Raw genomic sequence first — 15660 nt, 5'->3', positions numbered from 1 at the left:
AGATAAGTTTGGAGGAGAGAAGGAGGTCTTGGGAGGACCGGAGATTACGTGAGGGAAGATATCGGGAGATTAGTTCAGAGATATACGGAAGAGGCAGGTTATGGATGGCTTTGTAGGTCAGTATTAGTAATTTGAACTGGATATGCTGAGGGAATGGGAGCTAGTGAAGAGATTTGCAGAGAGGGGAAGTGGAGGAGTAGCAAGGAGAGAGATGAATTAGTCGGGCAGCAGAGTTAAGGATGGACTGGAGAGGTGCAAGGGTGTTAGCAGGGAGGCCACAGAAAAGGATGTTGCAGTAGTCAAGTCGGGAGATGATGAGGGCATGCACAAGCATTTTAGTAGATTGACGGTTGAGGAAAGGATGGATTCCGGAGATATTTTTGAGCTGGAGGTGACAGGAGGTGGAAAGAGCTTGGATGTGCGGTTTGAAAGACAGGGCAGAGTCAAGGGTTACTCCGAGGCAGCGGACTTCCGGTACAGGGGAAAGCGTTATGTCATTAATTGTGATAGGTAGGTCAGGTATGGAAGATCTGTGAGATGGAGGAAAGATGATGAGTTCAAATTTGTCCACATTGAGTTTGAGGAAGCAAGAGGAGAAGAAGCAGGATATGGCTGATAGACACTCCGGGATTCTGGACCATAGAGAGGTGACGTCTGGTCAAGAAAGGTAGATCTGAGTGTCATCAGCATAAAAGTGGTACTGGAATCCATGGGACTTTATGAGTTGTCCCAGGCCAAGTGTGTAGAGAAGAATAGGGGTCCTAGAACAGAGCCTTAGGGGACTCCAACAGAGAGAGGGTGGGATGAGGAGGTAGTGTGGGAGGCGAGATGCTGAATGTGCAGTTGGAAAGGTATGAGGAGATCCAGGATAGGGCACGGTCTTTGATGCCAAAGGAGGAGAGGATCTGTAGTAGGAGGAGTAGTCAACTGTGTCAAAAGCAGAGGACAGGTCTAGAAGGAGGAGTACAGAGTATTGTCCGTTAGCTTTAGCTGTAAGTAGGTCATTAGTGATTTTGGTCAGGGCTGTCTCAGTTGAGTGATGGGGGCGGAAAACAGATTGTAGATTGTGAAAGAGCAAGTTAGATAAGAGGTGGGAGGAAAGTTCAGCGTGGAAGTGCTGCTCCAGGAGTTTGGAAGCGGATGGGAGCAGCAATATTGGGCGATAGCTGGACATAGCAGTTGGATCGAGGGTTGGCTTTTTAAGGAGAGGCGTGATTGTGGCATGTTTGAAAGCAGAAGGGAAGGCGCTAGAAGTTAGTGATAGGTTGAAGAGGTGGGTTAGGGATGGGATAAGTGTGGTGGTGAGGTTGGGGAGGAGGTGGGATGGGATGGGGTCAAGCACACTAGTGGTGAGGTGCGAATTGAAGAGGAGACAATTAAGCCCCCTTCAGTGATCTTGGAGAGGGAGGTTATGGAGTTTGGGCATTGGTCTGGTATACAAAGGGGTTGTGGTGGTTGAACAATGAAGACTTGCCTTGTTTGGTCCATCTTATTTTTAAAGTGTGTTGCAAAGTCCTCAGCAAAGATGAGGGAGGTTGGAGGGGGCAGTGGGGGGCGGAGGAGGGAGTTGAATAACTGTATGGGGTTGTGGGATAAGGAGGATACAAGGGTTGTGAAGTAGACCTGTTGAGCAGAGGTGAGAGCAGATTTAAAAGCGAGTGTTGTCTGTTTGAATGCAGTGAAGTTGTCTTGCAAATGTGTTTTCTTCCAATGCCGCTCTGCAACCCTGAACAGTTGCCGGAGCTTTTTAGTGGTGTTATTGTGCCAGGGTTGTCTATTGATACGTTGCACTCTGTTTGCATGCTGCTTGCCTCCATGCCACGCCGCATTGATGCAGTAATTGATGCAAAAGGAGACCAGACCAAGTAATGAGTGCATTTACTGAACATACCTTTCAGTAGGCCAACATTTCGGATTTTAAAATTATTTTTCAAGATGGTGTTGTAAAGCATTCTAATTTAATGAGATAAAGACTTTTGGGTTTTCATTGGATGTAAACCATATTCATCAACATTAACCGAAATAAACACTTGAAATAGATCACTCTGTAATGAGTCTATCTAATATATGAGTTTCACTTTTTGTATTAAAGAACTGAAATAAATTAACTTTTTGATGATATTCTAATTTTGTGAGAAGCGCCTGTATCTGCACTGAAAGTGGCTGGATGAACAATGATATGGCATTTAGGCAGCAAAGTAAATTGGGAAGTACAGATTCTTTATTATTTTCTTATTTTCTTACCATTTCTTGCATTGGGTAGGTTCTCTTCATAACACAGAAAATCTATTTATGGCAAGGACTGATATCTTGCCGAGTAGTGGTAAAAAAGAAACAAAAATAGAGAAGTACAACGGGACTATTTGGTGTCTCCTTAGGCCATGTTCACACTTTGCGGGTTTTACCTCGGATCCGCGGCGATTTTGATGCTGCAGGTCCGCAGCAGTTTCCATAGTGTTTACATTAACATGTAAACCCTATGGAAACCGCAAACCGCTGTGCACATGCTGCGGGAAAAAACGCGCAGAAATGCAGCGGTTTACAACCCGCAGCATGTCACTTCTTTGTGCACAATCGCAGCGATTCTGCACCCATAGAAATGCATTGATCCGCTAACTTCCCGCATGGGGCTGTGCCCACGATGCGGGAAGTAAGCGGATAATGTGCGGTTGCTACCCGGGGTGGAGGAGAGGAGACTCTCCTCCAGGCCCTGGGAAGCATAAATAGTGTAAAAAAAAAGAATTAAAATAAAAAATGATGCTATACTCACCTCTCAGTGCTGCACGCGGCTGTCCGGTCTTAGGGTCGCTGTGCGAGCAGGACCTGTGGTGACATCGCGGTCACATGACCGTGACGTCACGAAGGTCCTTCTCGGCACAGCATCTTTGGAACCGGATCACCGCGTGCAGCGCCGAGGAGATCGGGACATCAGAGGGTGAGCATATAACCAATTTTTATTATTTTTAACACTACTATTGATGCTGCATATTGCTGCATATGCAGCATCAATAGTATAGGAGTAAACCCGCAGCGGAAACCGCAAAACAAACCGCGATGAATCTGCAGGGATAACCGCAGCGGTTTTGCCCTGCAGATTTATCAATTCCGCTGTGGGAGAACCCGCAGAGCACGCCGCAAAGTGTGCACATAGCCTGACTCTTAGAGATTTAAGTTAAAGATAACAAATACTTTTGCATGGGTAGGCTACATTATCCTAAACATAACACAGCCGACATCTGCCACAAATAAACCAGACTTAGCTCCTGGGCTGGCTCCATACTTTCCTTAATGACCTATCATAAAAATTTACGACAAAGAGTTATGTAAATAAAAAATGCCATAGTCATAAATGTTAGCAAGTATGAGAGATATATCATATATGTCATGCCTTTTTTATAGGGTACATACATCATTCCATTGCTGACATCTGTCTTACATGACAAGAAACAATTCAAAGTCCCAAAAGAATTTGACCCAAATAATTTCCTCGACTCAAATGGGCAGTTCGTGAAGAATGAAGCCTTCTTGGCATTTTCAGCAGGTATTCGCTTCATACATTTCTTTAATTCCTGTCACAATTAGGTGCCATTAGCCAAATGGAAGTCTAGGGGAGGACATCACAACCAGACATGAGATTTACATGGTACAGATGGAATTTTTCAGAGGTAGCCTCACCAATATCTGACACCACTACCTTCTCTATTTTGTCTCACATATCTCACTACAAGAAAGACACATCGTAAGAGGGGGAATTTTTATGAAGGAAGAAAAAGTATATGTAAAGCATGAGAGCAGTGGGTTCCTGATGATTAAAATTCTTAAGCTTCTAATTCATTGTTTCTCCAGATTTGGACGTCTCTATAGTTTTAGATCTGCATAAGAGATCCTTAATAGCTTTAGGAGTAACCTAGACAAAGAAAGTCTATCTATCTATCTATTTATCTCATACTTATCTTTCGCATCTCTCCATCTTTTACTTTTAAAGGATTCACTATATCTGTAAAGCAATGCAATCATGTATTTGCTGTTAACTTCATATTTATTGCCTTTGCTTTATTCTGCAGGTCGTAGAGTATGTGCAGGAGAAAATTTGGCCAGAATGGAGCTTTTCCTCTTTTTTACCAGCCTTTTACAGAAATTTACTTTCCGACTTCCTCCTGGGGTCAGTGAGGCAAATCTAACCACAACTGTTCGATTAACTCGAGCTCCAGTTCCTCAAAAGATTTGTGCTATTCCACGGATCCAAGAAGATGCATAGAAAGCTAGTTATAGAATACATGGGAATATTTGTGAATGATACAGTATCTAGAAAAATTGAACTTTTCTGTAATCTATGTGTGATGTACAGTTGTACAGCAAAATGAATGCCATGCTGTGTTAGCCATTAAACATTTTTGATGTTACAGGCCATGATCATCCTCAGACTGATCTCTATTTATTGCGCAATCGCTTTATAAATGCTAAATTAAGCAAATTTCTAAATAATCTTCATTTAAAAGGATTTTTCAGTGGAGATGGTTCAGCGTAATGAAATCTCAAGGTACACCAACACTTTTCATAAAATAGATGAATTAAACTAAATCCTGTGAATTGTTAGTGGGCCTTTTTAGGAATGATGTTATTTCCTAGAAGGTGCAGAACCCAGTCACTGTTTTCATAGACCACCATCAACATATTCTTTCTGTGTGCATCACTGGTGGTTGGAGAAGTTGGACCTGTAATGCTGTCCAGTCTGGAAATTTGACTGTGTATGCTGTCCCTCCCTGCTTTGGTCATTGGGACAAAAAACACCCTACTAATACTCCCATTTTACTGCTGAGATCTGCCAGATCAAGTTTTACTAGCCCTTATCTACATCTCTTTTCCAGCACGTTAAGCATCTGTTACACTTCTTTTGACTTCTTCAGACCTTTTCCTAATGATTCTTCTGCCTTCTGATTTTGTACCATCTCTGCCCTCCTGATTCTACATTGCTGACTTGAACAATCCTGTCAGCCTGCACCACCAGTCAACTATCTACTCCATGGCCCCAACTCAGGGGACCCTGTGTAAGTACAGATCCCTAAACAGAGGTAAAATATTGAAGGCCAGGGTATCCCAGGGATCTGGTAAATAAAGGGGCTAAAGCCAAGCCTGTCTGTAGTAGTCATTATTAAAACTGCCAAGTGATCACAAACAATAGCCCCATTATATCAAGCCCTTCTATATGCAAACTCTAGGTGCATTTTTCCCTCTCAATTTATGCATAACCACAACCTTTCCTCATCTCAATGTTAGTATGTCTATGCTACTCTAAAATTGGAAGGATGGACTTGTTAGCTGACTGAAGCCATATATAACATATCAGTTATATACTGGAGTTACACAGATTATGTGACTGGCACCCTTTATAAGCCATATCTATTGGCATTAAGAATGTTAGACAATCAACCCCCCATGATTGGCAAGTGTGTGAGTGATTATTTTATCAGTATTTTGCATCTGCACTCGCTGCTCATTATCAGGTGGCTTTTTATCATTCTAAAAAACTTTAAGACCAGGTATTGGTCATATGTATATATATATATATATATATATATATATATATATATATATATATATATATATATATATATATATATATATACATATATATATATATATATATATATATATATATATATATATATATATATATACACACATATATATATATATAAATATATATAAATATACAGCTCAAAAAAATAAAGGGAATACTACAATACCACATCATAGATATCTCTGAATGAAATATTCCAGTTGCAAATTTTTATTCACTGCATAGTGGAATGTGTTCAGAACAGTAAAACATAGTAATTATCAATGTAAATCAAAAATGCTCCTGATAAGGCGGCGGATGGTCTCCTGAGAGATCTCCTCCTAGACCTGGACAAAAGCATACGCCAGCTCCTGGACAGTCTGTGGTGCAACGTGACATTGGTGGATGGAGTGAGACATGATGTCCAAGATGTGCTCAATCAGATTCTGGTCTGGGGAATGGGCAGGCTAGCCCATAGCTTCAATGCCTTCATCTTGCTGGAACTGCTGACACACTCCAGCCACATGAGGTCTGGCATTGCCCTGCAATAGGGGAAAACCAGGGCCAACCACACCAGGATTTGGTCTCACAAGGGGTCGGACGATCTCATCTTGGTACCTAATGGCAGTCAGGCTACCTCTGGCGAGCACATGGACGGCTGTGCGGCCCTCCAAAGAAATGGCACCCCACACCATTACTGACCAACTGCTAAACTAGTCCTGCTGAACGATGTTGCAGGCAGCATATTGCTTTCCATGTCATCTCCAGACTCTGTCACGTCTGTCACATGTGCACAGTGTGAACCTGCTTTCATCTGTGAAGAGCACAGGTTGCCAGTGGCAAATTTGTCCATCCTGGTGTTCTGTGGCAAATGCCAAGCATCCTGCATGGTGTTGGGCTGTGAGCACAACCCCCAGCTGTGGACATCACGCCCTCAGACCATCCCCATGGAGTCGGTTTCTAACTGTTTGTGCAGACACATGCACATTTGTAGCCTGCTGGAGGTCATTTTGCAGGGCTCTGGCAGTGCTCCTCCTGTTCCTCCTTGCACAAAGGCAGAGGTAGTGGTCCTGCTGCTTGGTTGTTGCCCTCCTACGCCCCCCCCCACGTCTCCTGGTGTACAGGCCTGTCTCCTGATAGAGCCTCCAGCCTCTGAAAATTAAGCTGACAGACTCAGCAAACCTTCTTGCCACAGCTCACATTGATGTGCCATTCTGGATGAGCTGCACTACCTGAGCCACTTGTGTGGGTTGTAGAGTCCGTTTCATGCTACCACGTGTGTGAAAGCACAACCAACATTCAAAAGTGACCAAAACATCAGCCAGAAAGCATTGGTACTGAGATGTGGTCTGTGTACCCACCTGCAGAACCTCTCCATTATAGAGGGTGTCTTGATAATTGCCAATAATTTCCATCTGTTGTCTATTCCATTTGCACAACAGCATGTGAAATTGATTGTCAATCAGTGTTGCTTCTGAAGTGGACAGTTTGATTTCACCGAAGTTTGATTTATTTGGAGTTAGATTCTGTTGTTTAAGTGCTCCCTTTATTTTTTTGAGCAGTGTATATATAAATTCTTAAGATTGTGAACCACTGTGCTAGACTGCAGGCAAACCAGTGCTTTGCACTCACTTAATGAAAGCAGTCTTCTATCAGGGTGTAATAAGATAATAATGGCGACAGATTCAGATGGACACGCCAACAGGTAAAGTCATATAGAGAAAATAGCAGATACAGTTCCCTTGGGTGCCGAGCTGTCCAGCACAGCTGACATAGTCTTCTGGCAAAATGTTTGTTTGATGTGTTTTCTTTGTGTGTTTATCAAAACTGAGTAGAAATATCTTTGTTCCTGGTTGAATTTGGAATTTCCTGAAGAAAGGGTCGCACTGACCTTGGAACGCGTTGAATAAACCACCGTCTAATTTCATTATCCTTTGGAACTTCATTATTAAGGCAGTGCAGATTTAACCCACATCTCCTACACAGTTCATCATTTGTTCCTAAGTAAAATATTTACTGATAGTGGACTGTATGGAAATTAGTTATTTTCTTGTCTGTGATGCCGCTGTATCTTAAACAACACCCTCGGTGCATGATTTACACCACCCCAAAACCAATGGTCAGACAGAATGGACAAATCAATGTTCACAGCAAATTTTGAGAAGATTTGTTCTGGTTCAGCAGGAGGACTGGTACTCATTCCTACATCTGGCAGAGCTTACCGTTAAAAGTTGGGTCAATAAATCCATATTGAACTTTTTTCATTTTTCTGGAATTACGGTTTTCATCCCCATTTTAGTGAATTTTTCAGGATAAGTTCTGAGTGTAAGGTAAATTGGAGATTGTTATAAAAAAGCTCTAGAATGTTTGGAAGGCAGTTTAATGGAATATTGGGGTTGTTAAAGGTTGCCAAAAACAGAAGGTTAATAGAAGATGTTTGGCGGCTCTTGTTTTAAAAGTGGGTGATAGGTTCTGGCTATCATACAGAAACATTAAACTTAAAATACCATCGGCAAAGTAGGGTTCAAAAGTCTGAATTATGATCTGATCTTGCTGATAACCCTGGATTTAGTTGTGACTACTCATGTAGATTATCACTTCTGCATTAACTCTCTCTGATTTCAGGTAACTAACCACAGATTTGAGCCTCTGACTATCCATTTGTTGTACTCCCTGGTTTTGACGTACCCTCCTGTCATTTGACCCTAGACTGTTACCAGTTACTCCTTTGTCTCACCCCTCTGTACTATGAGCCCTTCTGATACAGTACCTTGCGAAAGAATTCGGCCCCCTGGAACTTTTCCACCTTTTCCCACATATCATGCTTCAAACATAAAGATACCAAATGTAATTTTTTGGCGAAGAATCAACAACAAGTGGAACACAATTGTGAAGTTGAATGAAATTTATTGGTTATTTTAAATTTTTGTGGAAATTCAAAAACTGAAAAGTGGGGCATCTGCAAATGATGATAGGGGGATCTGCACATGATAAAAAGGGGGAATCTGCACATGATGAAAGGGGGATCTGCATATGATGAAAGGGGATCTGCATATGATGAAAGGGGGGTTCTACACATCATGAAAGGTGGGATCTGCATATGATGAAAGGGGGGTCTGCAAATGATGAAAGGTGGGATCTGCCCATTATGAAAGGGGGTTCTGCATATGATGAAAGGGAGTTCTGCACAAGATGAAAGGGAGAGGGTTCTGCACATGATGAAGTGGTCTGCACATGATGAAAGGGGGGATTCTGCACATGATTAAATGCGGGGTTCTGCACATGATGAAGGGGGTGTTCTGCACAAGATGAAGGGGGGGTTCTGCACATGATGAAAGGGGTGGGGTCTGCATATGATGAAAGGGGATCTGCATATGATGAAAAGAGGAATCTGCACATGATAAAAAAGGGAATCTGCACATGAAGAAAGGAAGATCTGCACATGATGAAAGGGGGTCTGCACATGATGAAAGAGGGATCTGCATATGATGAAAGGGTGGGTTCTACACATCATGAAAGAGGGGATCTGCATATGATGAAAGGGGGAATCTGCACATGATGAAGGGGGTTATCTGTAGATGATGAAGGGGGTCTGCACATGATGAAAGGGGGGATCTGCAAATAATGGAGGGGGGCTTCAAATGATGATGGCAGGGGCCTGCAAATGATGGAGGGGGCTGTAATTTGCAAATGATGGAGTTGGGGCTACAAATGATGGAGGGGGTTGCAAATGATGTAGGGGGCTGCAAATAATGTGAAGGAGGGGACAGGGGATTGCAATGGAATGGAAGGGGACTGCACATGATGAAGTGAAGGGGAAGGGGGACTGCAAATGATGATGTGATGGACGGGGGAAAACAACAATTGAATTGAAGGTGGGGGATTGGGAGAGCAAATGAAGACCTAGAGGAGAGCAAATAATGATGAATTTTAAGGGTGGTTGGAGTAAATGATGTATTTAATGTGGGGGAGAGCAGTTTATAATGAATAGTGGGTGGGGGTGGGAGAGAGAGAAGACGTGACAATGAATTGCTGCAGAAGGGGCATGTAAATATAATGAATCGGGGGAGCTGGAGGCACACAGTGGGGGGCGTTGAGGATGCAGTGACTGGTAATGAATTGGGGGAAAGAGTACAGGGGCTAATTAATGTATATGTTTATTAAGTGGGGAAAATGGCTATTTATTGTTGGTGGGGGTGCAGTGGTGGATTAATAATAACTAATTATATATTAATGGTGGGTGCACATCTGTATTCAGATGTGTAGTGTAGAAGAAAGGGAAAAGTGGGGAATGTGCTCTGGAAGCAGTGCTCTAGATAACTGTTATTTTATGCAGAGATGAGTCCTGGCTTGAAGAAATGATGGCAGTCTGCGATGCATGAAAAAGAAAAGCAAAGATGAAGGACTTCAGCTAGACACATCACTGGTGAGTCAGTGTGTTACCTGTAAACTGACACTATATACTGTACAGAGCTCCTGTGTATAATGTCACTGGTGATCACTGTATTACCTATACACTAACACTATATGCAGAGCTCCTGTGTACAATGTCACCAGTGATCACTGTGTTACCTGCACATTAACATTAAATACAGAGTTCCTGCATATAATGGCATTAGTGTTGTGATTTTTTTATGAATGATCAGTATTGTAGTATTTGGTCACTATGTGGTGGTAGTATGTGATCTGTTTATGGTGTGGCAGTATTTCTCCCTGCATGTGTGTGGTATTATCTGGTCACTATATGATGGTAATATGTGATCTGGTCACGGTATGGAGGTATTTGTTCCTTGTATGTGGTATTATTCTGTCACTATGTGGTGGTAATATGTCATCATTGCTCTATATTATTGTTAATTTTGATTATTTATTTTCACCACGTTTTTGAAGATAAGCAAGAAAGAAAGTTTACAATTGCACTAGTTCTTGTTGTATACACTCCCTGACAGAAGTTATGTCGCTTATCCATGTTATGTACATAAAAGTTTATAACCTGTTGTTAAATTCATCCATTAGTTGTATCAATTATTCTTTTGAAAGCTGAAACCCTCCGAAATGCAGTTTAGGTTAAGAAAATAAATTTGGATCAATGCAGAAATATTGATCATTTAATGGACACAGAATGGTCAGATTTGAACAACCCCTTCTCATTTCCCAGGTTTGTTCCCATTAAAAGGAAAATGCCTATGCTGGCCCCTTGTGTTGGCTGCTGGATCTGCCGCTGATGTGAAAGTAGCCTAAGTCACTGCCGACAGTGTCTGCATTAGTCATACTCACCAATGGGAGAGGCAGCACTAAAAGTGCCTATGGCAGCATAAACTCTAAATACGACTGGAAGACCCATGATCTATGCTGCAAACCTAGCTTTATTACACTGGGCACTACATTGTGACCCAGTATCTGTTGGTATTTTTCCGATTTTATGATGCCTTACACACAATCAATGCATTCATTGCCAGAGGCAGCAAAACAACCTGAAAACATCTTGGAAAATTCACCATGCTTAACTGAAGGTACTCTGTTCTTTTCTTTGTAGGCCTCATTGTGTTTCCTGTAAACAGTGGAATGATGTGATTTACCAAAAGGCTCTATCTATGTCTCTACTGTCCAAAAGATGCTTTCTCAGAAGGATTTTAGCTTACTCACATACTGTACAATTAGCAGTCTAGCTTTTTTATGTCTCTGTGTCAGCAGTGGAGTCCTCCTGAATCTCTTCCTATGGTGTTTCATTTCATTCAATATCGATGGATAGTTTGTGCTGACACTGATGCACCCTGAGCAGGCCCAGATTTAGGGAGGGGCCCATGGAGTCCGGGCCCTGGGCCACCCACCAAGTGGTGGCCTCCCACCAATATAGGGATAAATATCTCAAAATATGTAAAATACACATCTGTTTGCTGTGAACTGTTTCTTATGGTAAGGAACATTTAGCAAAAGAGAAACTATTGTAGGGACCTGGCTGCGGTCCTACATCTCAGTGGCTGACGAAGAGCGGCAGAGTCATGGCACCTGACCTGTGTCAGCATCCACTGACCTGGCTAGCCAGACTTCCTTAGTACCCTTCCTGTACCTAATGCTTAGCTTATGGCATGTAGCAGCCTTCTCCGATCCCAACAGAAGCTTCTAGGCGCTACCTATTCAGCTATATGATCGCTCCCTCAGATTGGATAAGATAAGAGTTTGTTCAGCTACCTTCTAGGAAGGAGGCCGAGCCACGATGTTGGTGCGAGAAGAGGATTCTCCACCGCGGAGCGCGGCAGGACTTCACTCTGGATCTTCAGTCACTGAAGATCCAGAGGTGAAGTGGTTCAGTCTTCAAAGTGTCGCAGGTGGGTGAGTATGATCTCTGCCTGTCTGTCTGTGTGTGTGTCTGTCAGTGTGGTGTGTCTGTGTATGTCTGTCTGTCTGTGCATCTTTCTTGCAGCTCCTGTCTTACACAGTACCATACTGTATACACAGGTCCACACTATATCCTGCATTGCAGTGTGTCTGTGTATACTGTATGTATATAGTGTGGACCTGTTTAGAGTATAGTGCTGTGTATACTCTTTATACAGCCCCTCAGCCTCTATTCTATATACAGCCATCACATCAACAGCCTTTGATATATACAGGTAAACAGCCTCTTATATATACAGCCCGGCAGCAGCCCCTCATATATATATACAGCCCAGCTGCAGCTTCTAATATATACAGCCCAGCAGCAGCCCCTCTTATATATATATATATATATATATATATATATATATATATATATATAGCCCAGCAGCAGCCCCTCATATACTGTATATACAGCCCAGCAAAAGCCTCTCATGCATATACAGCCCAGCAGTACCCTCTGACTTATAGAGCCCAGCAGCAGTCTTTGATATAGACTGCCCAAATTTCTACAATAAACATACAGACATATGTACATATTTTATTCTTTAATTCTCTTTCAGGACTTTAAGGGTTGACAAGGTAATTTTGTTACATTTAGATTAACATCATGGAAAATCATGAAGGAGATAGGCACAGACATCGCACAAGAATTTGGGAGTCTGGTGCTTCTAAAAGACGTAAGGCAAAAGAAGCAACAATGAAATCAACAGAAGAAATAGCGAAGACAAGAAAATTGGACGAGTTCTTCACTGTTCATTCAAGGCAAGTATCGGAAAGGAGTAATGACCTTGTAGACTTTGATCAACCTGGCAATGCTTCAGTGGAAAAGGTTGTTGATGCTGGCAAAGAAAAGGCTGAAGTAGTAATGTGTACAACTGAAGAACACAAAGAAAAGGAGAATGATAGTGGCACATCTTATGAAGAAGGTGAAGTTGAGGGCCCACCAGGGAGCGATGACATTGGACTTTGGCCATCTATTATTTCGGAACCGATGCGAGATTACTGGCTGAAAGGGGTTGTAGCAACAATCCAGCACTGTGATGAAAGTTTGGTCATTGCACGCTCGGTTCAGCAACCTAGAAAGAACCGCAATATTCCAAGAATGTGCACACTTGGGCTTTTCCATCCTGAAAATCATAATGGAGAAGTCATAATGAGGAATTGATATGCTTCTCTCCCTCTAAATGACGCATTTAGTGCTTCAAAGGCTTTATTTATTACAGCATCTGAGTCTTCTCAGCTTTCGTCTAATGGATTCTGTGATTGGAAACATTCACAAGAACGTATAAAAAGTGATGAGCGGTCAGCGGAACTCTACAATTGCTTTCAAATATGAGGTTAAAAGCGATTGGGCAAATTGATGAGGAGCAAATGCAACAGGTCGAGGCTCAGGAGCATTATTGGAGGTCATTATTGAAACGAGTAGTAAATGTTATTCAGTTTATTGCCGAGCGTGGCTTAGCATTTAGAGGAGATAACGAATTGGTTGGATCACCTAGAAAAGGAAACTTTCTGGGCATTCTTGAACTCATCACCCAGTACAACGACTTTCTTTCACATCATACCAAAACTCAAGTCCTCAGAGAAATTGTTTCTCGAGTTAATAAATCAAAATACTATTCCATCTCTTTGGACTCCACACCCAATGCAGCTCACGTTGACTAACTAACCCTTGTATTGTGATATATGGAGAAAGATGGCCCTGTGGAACGTTTTGTAGCATTCATGGCAAATAAAGGCCATGGCGCTCAAGACATGTTCAATGCCTTGTTGGAATTTTTGAAGAGACATGACCTAGACCTGGTAAATTGCCACGGTCAAAGTTATGACAATGCATCTGCAATGAGGGGCAAATACAACGGCCTGCAAGACAAAGTGTGAGAGAGGAACAATCTTGTATCCTGGATTCCTTGTACGACACTCTTTAAATCTGGTTGCTAAAAATGCTGTAGTAAGATGCTCTAGTGCTGTACATTTTTTTTACCTCCTTGAAAAGCTGTTCCTCTTCTTCACAGTTTCAACGCATCGGCATCAGCTCCTGACAGAGGCTTTGAAAAAAATTGGCTCAGCAACAGCATTGACTCTCAAACGTGTCACAACAACTCGTTGGTTCTGCAGAGATGAAGATACTAAGGCCCTTAAGCAGGACTATCAGCTGATTAAAGATGTACTTAAACAGATTGCTGATTACTTTGAATAAAAAAGCTGTGTACGGTGTGAAGCAGAAGGACTGTTAACACAAATGAATCAGCTTGAAATTGGTATTCACACCACCTTCTGGAATGATATCCTGCAAAGAACAGATGCTACTAGTAAAAATCTACAACACGCAAAACTCGATCTAAACACTGCTGTGGCATCACTGACCAGCTTAAGAAACTATATCGCATCAAAGCGTGAATCCTTCAAAATTTATGAGAAGCAAGGCGAAGAGCTGTCTGGTTTATCTGAGTATGTTTAGATGATAACTGGACACAGGCACACAGGCGCCGAAACGTGTGTCTCAATCCATTGGATTGTCGCCATACGGAAGAAGTACAACTCAGCCCTTCTGAAAAATACAGAACAGAAACTTTCTTGCCTATCATTGATCAGCTTATCGCTTCTCTTGACCAACGTCTTCAAGCATATAAAGATATATCAAGCAAAGATATATCAAGCAAATTTAGCTTTTTTAGCCATATGAAAGAACTGTCTTCAGACGAGCTTATGGCCACAGCAGAGCAATTCGTCTTATTCAGATGACTTGAACATTACATTTATCGATGAACTGTGTCTGTTTGTAACTAGTGTTGAGCGATACCGTCCGATACTTGAAAGTATCGGTATCGGAAAGTATCGGCCGATACCGGCAAAGTATTGGATCTAATCCGATACCGATACCCGATACCAATACAAGTCAATGGGACTCAACTATCGGACGGTATCCCTGATGGTTCCCAGGGTCTGAAGGAGAGGAAACTCTCCTTCAGGCCCTGGGATCCTTATTAATGTGTAAAATAAAGAATTAAAATAAAAAAATATTGCTATACTCACCTCTCCGACGCAGCCTGCACCTTACCGAGGAAACCGGCAGCCTTGTTTGCTTAAAATGCGCGCGTTTACTGCCTTCTGTGACGTCACGGCTTCTGATTGGTCGCGTGCCGCCCATGTGACCGCGACGCGACCAATCGCAACAAGCCGTGACGTAATTTTCAGGTCCTGAATGCCTAGAATTAGGCATTCAGGACCTGAAAATTACGTCACGGCTTGTGATTGGTCGCGTCGCGGTCACATGGGCGGCACGCGACCAATCACAAGCCGTGACGTAATTTTCAGGTCCTGAATGCCTAGAATTAGGCATTCAGGACCTGAAAATTACATCACGGCTTGTTGTGATTGGTCGCGTCGCGGTCACATGGGCGGCACGCGACCAATCAGAAGCCGTGACGTCACGGAAGGCAGTAAACACGCGCATTTTAAGCAAACAAGGCTGCCAGTTTCCTCGGTAAGGTGTAGGCTGCGTCAGAGAGGTGAGTATAGCAATATTTTTTATTTTAATTCTTTATTTTACACATTATATCGATCCCGATACCGATTCCCGATACAACAAAAGTATCGGATCTCGGTATCGGAATTCTGATACCACTAAGTATCGGCCGATACCTGATACTTGCGGTATCGGAATGCTCAACACTATTTGTAACATTTGCCAATTTATTCATAGACAAGGAGCCAAA

General features: G+C 42.4%; 1 protein-coding gene across 3 annotated transcripts in view; it reads left to right on the top strand.

Annotated features, from left to right (window-relative positions):
- LOC143808730 (cytochrome P450 2K4-like) overlaps positions 1 to 4426 on the top strand; it is a 162426-nt gene extending 158000 nt beyond the window's left edge. For all 3 annotated transcript variants that reach the window (XM_077291674.1, XM_077291672.1, XM_077291673.1), the window contains 2 exons: positions 3400 to 3541; positions 4065 to 4426. In XM_077291674.1, the coding sequence (XP_077147789.1) occupies positions 3400 to 3541; positions 4065 to 4258 (336 nt within the window). In that variant the 3' untranslated portion in view covers positions 4259 to 4426. The remainder of the gene's footprint in view (positions 1 to 3399; positions 3542 to 4064) is intronic.
- Positions 4427 to 15660: the final 11234 nt, after the last annotated feature.

The sequence above is a fragment of the Ranitomeya variabilis genome, chromosome 2 (assembly GCF_051348905.1).
Source record: "Ranitomeya variabilis isolate aRanVar5 chromosome 2, aRanVar5.hap1, whole genome shotgun sequence".
Classification (NCBI taxonomy): Eukaryota; Metazoa; Chordata; class Amphibia; order Anura; family Dendrobatidae; genus Ranitomeya; species Ranitomeya variabilis.
The sequence above is the reverse complement of the archived record's forward strand: the minus strand, read 5'-3'. Positions and strand labels throughout refer to the sequence as shown.